The following is a 6,622-nucleotide window of genomic DNA, read 5'->3' as shown; positions in this document are numbered from 1 at the left end:
GACTCTGTTTCCGAGCCGAGAATCTCTTCGGAGGAAAAGATTCGCCGCCGAGGGGTATAGTTATCGGTTCCCCGGAGCGTTTCGACCTTTTCAACCGTTCCCTATCTCTCCTTTCCGCTCTCTCGTTACCTTTTCTTTCCTTCCTCTATTCGACCACGAACCTCGAAGAGAGCTCTTTCGAAAGATAGTTCGATACTCGCTGCTCGTAACTCCGGTTCCAGCTACTATGCGATGGAAAATCGAGCCGTCCACGCTTTTAGCGACTGTTTCATCGAGTATTGTTCGCCTCTTCGTCGCTTCGGCTCGGCCTGCGTCCCGAAATCTTGGCACAGTTCTCGTTAAATCGCGATAAGACTCGTTAGCGGACGATCGTTTTTCAATTACAAGGACGCGCGAATATCGTCTAACGATATTCCTTTGCCGCGTGCAAAAGGAACGTTCGCGAGTGTCTTTAACCGCTGCTGGCGGCTATTAGCTCGCTGGGAGAAGAACGTAAAGCGAAAGGGCGGAAGTAGCGAGGCGTAATTTACGGGACGCGGACATTCTGATTTAAATTTCGACCAAGTGAAATTGAAATACCTTAGTGTCAGCACGCGTTACCGTATTTCATCGTAGTTGCGTCCAGCCCTGGAGAACGAGCCGGGTTAATTAACAACTAGCAAGCCCAACGCGCCGACTATAATAAGCAGCTTAGGTGTTAATTAAATGCCGCCTGCTACCTTTTGTTCCTTCGTCGTAAACGCGACAAATTTCGTTAAGGTGATGCGCTAATAATTAGAAAGCGATAACGAGCGGATTATCGGGGTCTAGTTGCGCGGATAATGGACCAGCAGGCCACGCACAGGAAACACATATTTTCGCCTACCGACGACGATAATAAGTTAGTCGGACCGGCACGATGCTGCGTTACGTCGCGCCCCGCCGTGTCTATCGATATCGCATTATCCGGCCGCTATGAGATTATCCCGAGGAAATCGAATTTCCAACCGACGAAATTAGACCGCGGCGTCTTAATTTCGGGTTCGCTCGCAACGAACCTTCCTGTCTTTCCGACACGACCTCACCGCAAACCGGATACGAGTTACGAGAAGCGGAAACTTTGCCGAGGAAATTTAGCGACGCGAGCATTAGCGATGCCGCACCTCGCCTTTGTTTATTTCGCACGAACGACGAGGGGGAAAAAAAGCAGAAAGCTTCGGCTGAAAGGAGATACCAAGGGGAACCAGGCTTTGTTCCCGGAACAAAGGTTGCACGCGAGACTTTCGAAACGGGATAGAGAATTCGGACTAAGCTTCTAACCTCGATCGCACGTTATTTCTTTTTCTCACCGTGGTGTGTTTCAGCTGTCTTCTTCGTCCCTTGTACCAAGTTATCACCGCCGGTGGCCTCGAGCCGATGGTCTCGCATTCCACCTCGTACCGTTTCCCAGCCAGCAGAGATTCGTTTCCGACTCCCTTTTTCCCTGGCCTCCTTATGGTAGCCGTCAACGGTTTCACTGAAAATCAACCAACGAGAATTACGACGTTTGCCAATCGATAGATCGATCGACGGATCGGTCCTCGATGTCGACGCTTCACGTCGTTCTCCTTTTTTTTCGAATCACCGAGTCTCGCAACCGCGCACGGACCGACGACGCTAATCGGGCGCGATAATTAAAGTGAACCGATAATTAAGGCGGACAAACGGGCAGGGGATACGTGAGCTCGATGCAAATCGTGCGGCCGATTTAACGTTGTAAAACCCCGACAGGTCGATTGCCAGTCATTTGTCATTTCCGAAGAACGATTCTCGGCCCTAGGGCATTCGCTTTCGGGCTTTTCCGCAGAAATACCAATAATCGTTTGCTAATCTTCCATCTTTCTGTCCGTTGGTTCGTCTCTTTCCCTTCTGATCGATCGATCGGCCGAAAAATCGGCGGACACGAATCGCAAAAAAGGTAGATTCGATCGCAAATTATTTGCCAATTTCTTTCGCGAGCTTCTGCCGCGATAACGATCGCTACACGAGGTAAACATTGATTTTTCAACGCGTGTGTAAACGCGTGGAACGATACTGTTCCGAGCGAGGCGACGATCGCTTTGACGGACGATAAATCCGAGTATCCAATTGGCCAATACCAGCCAGATACGATCCGTTCGTGCGTGAAATATGAAAACTACGAGAATAGGTCCGTGGCTTCGTACACCGTACCACTGTACCGTTTCTGTTCTCATCCGACTGCCAGCGATAATGAGTTTCGACATTTTTCTCGCGCATCCATTCTCCTCTACTCGTGTTCGTTTCGTTTTGCTTCGCTCTGCGAACAGTTGTAGCGCGGCATTTTCGAGAATGCACGGAAAGACACGGCCACGAATTATCCACGAAAATACCATTATATCGATTTGTTTCTCACGCGGTTTACGATTAGTTAAATACAGTTAGCAGCTGAGAGAATGCGTACGAATAATACGAGTGTTGCTACATTAGTAATTTTTAAGCGAACAACACAGCGGATCGCGTGCACGCAAATATTTGATTTGCCGGATTTCCGGAATCACCGGTCTTTTCGATTATCCGCAATCTCGTCTATCCTGCGCTTCCCCGGCAGCCGTCTAGCCCGGCAACGGTTCGCCTCGTCACCGTTCAGGGGTTTTTTAATTTCTCTTTCGTTTTTTGTTCCACCAGCCATGAGATGAATACACGCTCGATGCATGGTCACTTGGTGCAGGTCGCAAAAATCAAAGAGCGAGCATCGATCAATCTCCCTTTTTCCCTCTTCGTCCCCATCGCTTTTTCTCTCTTCCGTACGCGTACACCATTGCCGTGGCCACTCTGCTCCTCTTCCTCCCCCCTCGCCATTTCTCTCTCTCTCTCCTCTTCCTTCTTTCTCTTTTCCCCTCTCGTTCCGTTATCTCGCGCACGAAGCGCAGATTTTTTTTTTTTTTCGTTCGCCGCTATGATGGGTGTTCTCGTTCGCCAATAACGGGTCTTCAATTTCGTCATTCGCTTCGTCGAAAATTTCTTGACTCTCGAAAGGACGGATCATTCAGTGCCGATCAATCACGGTCGTCGTTCGCGCCGTCGTCGACTGCTTTCTTTTTTTCCAACATCGTCGACTCGCCGGAAATAGACGAGGCTTCGGTAAATATCTCGTAGAATTTCGCCGAACGTTTATTCGTCGAACAGCGAGATGGTAGTAGGATGGAATGAAATTTCCTTTAGGCGAATCTACCCCTCGCTCTAGTTTCTCCCTTGTAGCGGTAACCGTGCCGCGCGAGGCCAGATAATTGATCTATGAATTTTTCAGTTTACTCTCGAAATTAGTATTTCGTCGTTCCGGGTTATTGGGCGGTCGCGAGTTAACGAAGAATTCTAATTTTGAGAAAGCCCGAGGTTTGCCCGCTTTCATGGTTCTTCGGCTTCTTGCAGCGAGGGAGAAAGAGAGAAAGAGAGAGAGTCAGATAGAGATAGAGATAGATAGATAGAGAAAGAGAGAGAGAGAGAGAGAGAGAGAGAGAGAGAGAGAGAGAGAGAGAGAGAGAGAGAGAGAGAGAGAGAGAGAGAGAGAGAGAGAGAGAGAGAGAGAGAGAGAGAGAGAGAGAGAGAGAGAGAGAGAGAGAGAGAGAGAGAGAGAGAGAGAGAGAGAGAGAGAGAGAGAGAGAGAGAGAGAGAGAGAGAGAGAGAGAGAGAGAGAGAGAGAGAGAGAGAGAGAGAGAGAGAGAGAGAGAGAGAGAGAGAGAGAGAGAGAGAGAGAGAGAGAGAGAGAGAGAGAGAGAGAGAGAGAGAGAGAGAGAGAGAGAGAGAGAGAGAGAGAGAGAGAGAGAGAGAGAGAGAGAGAGAGAGAGAGAGAGAGAGAGAGAGAGAGAGAGAGAGAGAGAGAGAGAGAGAGAGAGAGAGAGAGAGAGAGAGAGAGAGAGAGAGAGAGAGAGAGAGAGAGAGAGAGAGAGAGAGAGAGAGAGAGAGAGAGAGAGAGAGAGAGAGATAGACACGGATGAGCCAGGTGGGGCTCGAGGCAGGATTTAATATATTTCTCGTCTTATCTTGCCTTATCTTCCCTTAAAGGCGATTCACAGCGGCGAGGGAGCAAAGGATGTTGGCCCACATTTGCTGTCTCGTAGATGTTATCGTTAATGCGGGACAAGATAGGCTCGGGGTGAGGCTTCTGATTTGTTGGCCACGCGATAAGAATTTGTATCTACTTCTTGTCTTTATTTCATTCCTCTTTTAACGACGCTCCACCATCGCCTATGGCTATGCCTGGCGGCTCTTAACCCCGGGGAATTACGCGATTTCTTTTGCCCTTCGACGTCCATCTCGTCTCTCGCTGCTTTCTTCCTCTGCTTTTATGGTTGGTGGTATGACGAGAGAAAAGACGAGATAATTGTTACTCACGGTTAAGTTCCAAAGTAATCGAGGCCTCCTTTGGCTCGATCAGGTCCGTGTTCCTTGCCTGACACGTAAAATTCGCCCCGAGCTCCGACCGAGTGATAGGCTGCAGAGTCAGCCTACGGAGGAGAAGATTGGAAATGAAGATTAACTGGAACGCTTGTGGCGATACGAGGAAGGAAACAGGGCGTCGGCGTACCTGTTTTCTATGACGTCGCCAGCGTTCTTCTCGTACTCCTCGTCTTTGACTTGGCCGTTGACGAGCCACCGGACCATGGGTTCTGGCTTGCCTGGAAAAGCAAACGAACGTATCGTCAAGAACGACGCGATGCGTCTCGTGGAAGATTTAGAGCTCGTAATTTTTATTCGTCGCTGTGCCGCGACAGCGGAAACGGAAGCGGCGATGGAAACGGAAACTGCGTTCTCGCGTTCGCTTCGGCGAAACGTTAACTCGACTCGATAAACCGATCGATCGAACGGAACGAGCGCTCGCGAAGATTTACGAAACATCGAGCGACAACATCAGGCCGAGCCACGAAAGTGAAGCAAATCGCGGCCCCGTATGGTCGTAACGACTCGTGCAAAGTGATTTCGACCCCGGTGAAAAGACTTGGAACGGTTGCTCGCGAAACCAAAGGAGAAACGGAGTACGAAACGCGGTTTGGCAAGAGAAGGGAAGGGTAGGGCAGAGCTGGTTGGATGGCGAGAGGAACGCGAGTGGACAGGGGAATCGTATACAGAGGGCCGGGACGAGTTCGGTCGGAGCTACTAAAGGCTAGATGAGTTGCCGGGAACTTTTAAATTAGCCGATACCCCAGAGTTTTGGATGCGGTACTTCAGACAAAAACTGGCAGACTTCGAGTTGCTTCGGAGCCGGTCGCTTCAATATCCGCGCTATCCGTGTTATACTCTCTCGTTTCTCCGACAGATCGATAAATATCAATTATAGAAGGACAGATGAACGGAAGAGCGGATCAAAGCGGCTCAAGTATTAAAAAGCAAGACTACAACAGGCCCCGATTTCATCGGAAGAGAGAGAGAGTAAGAGATGGTGGTGAAAAGGAGGGTGAGATGATACCGAATCGATCGCGTGCACCCAAAGAATCGGGCTGAAATTTCACGTATAAGTATCGGTTCGAATGATAAATAAGGGTTTGCTGGGCGTTCGTTCGATCTTTTTAGCCGGTCGCCCTTCGCGATCTACGTGCTTCACGAAAGTAGCGTTTATCGGAAATAAATGGTCGGAGGAGAGCAGCGAGGGTATATCGCATCGAGTTCTCGATCCGACGGAATGTTCCGTGGATAGACTCCGTATTATATCACGGATTTACATATCTCTCGCGAATAATACGCGGTTCCGTGGCTAGATGCATATTTTTGTTGAAAAAGCTGCCGGTTAAGGTGATAAAATAGCTGCGGTGATATACGAGCATTATAAGAGGCAGGTATGCGCCGGTAATGGGTCAGAAATCATAAAGAGAGAGAAAGAGAGAGAGAGAGAGAGAGAAGAAGCTTGGTGCGTCTATCGGTCGGCGGAAATTCTCGTTGCGAAAACAGGCATCGCAAGTATACCGATAGCCGATTCGAGCCAGCTTACGTTCGCCGTTTCATTGTTATTCACGATACCGTACCATACTGGAATCGCAATTTAATCAGACCCGACGCAACATCGCCGCGACACTTAAAATTGCAAGTCTGATCTCCGATGGAAGCTAGCTTAGATTAACTCCGCGTCATTGTTATTCACGGCGCTTGTCGATCTAGATTGCGTTTTAACCGTCTCGTTCTTTTTGATTTCTGTGCCGTTCCTTCGTACGTTTCGATGGGGGGAAAAGGGACGGCGAGGGAAGAATAGAGAAAAGGAAACTGTAGCTTGGAATTTAGTCTTTGCCTTGGAAAATTTCATCTTTGCTCGCAACTCGCTGGGTTCTCTTTGCGCCAATCGAAGATCGGCTTCAAAAGATTTTTCATGCAGACGGAATACGGAATACGGTCACGACGATAGAGCCTTGGCCAGTTAATTCGTAAGCTCGGCCGCGAGGTCGTTTGCACGAGTGCTTAGGGGCGAGAGCTAGGTCGTAGCGTGGTTGCGTGGCTGCGGAAAGGGAGAAGGACTAGATGGTCTGGCTTTACCTCCGGTCTGGGTTAGGTCTGGCAATGGCTTCGGTACGCCCCTGGCGTTGACTTTAACTGCCGGACTATATCCGAACTCCCACCAAAACCGAGGCTCCCTTAAAACGACGACAACAGCCGCGCT

At 49.5% G+C, this 6,622-nt stretch overlaps 1 protein-coding gene across 1 annotated transcript in view; it reads right to left on the bottom strand.

Annotated features, from left to right (window-relative positions):
* LOC100747218 (nephrin) overlaps positions 1-6,622 on the bottom strand; it is a 171,207-nt gene that overhangs the window by 43,620 nt on the left and 120,965 nt on the right. The window contains exons 5-7 of the mRNA XM_024369272.2: positions 4,565-4,655; positions 4,372-4,484; positions 1,329-1,495 (exon numbers count right to left, since the gene is read on the bottom strand). Of these exons, the coding sequence (XP_024225040.1) occupies positions 1,329-1,495; positions 4,372-4,484; positions 4,565-4,655 (371 nt within the window). The remainder of the gene's footprint in view (positions 1-1,328; positions 1,496-4,371; positions 4,485-4,564; positions 4,656-6,622) is intronic.

Source organism: Bombus impatiens, unplaced genomic scaffold, assembly GCF_000188095.3.
Source record: "Bombus impatiens unplaced genomic scaffold, BIMP_2.2 scf_0548, whole genome shotgun sequence".
Taxonomy (NCBI): Eukaryota; Metazoa; Arthropoda; class Insecta; order Hymenoptera; family Apidae; genus Bombus; species Bombus impatiens.
Note: the sequence above shows the minus strand (reverse complement) of the source record. Positions and strands in the feature narration are given on the sequence as shown.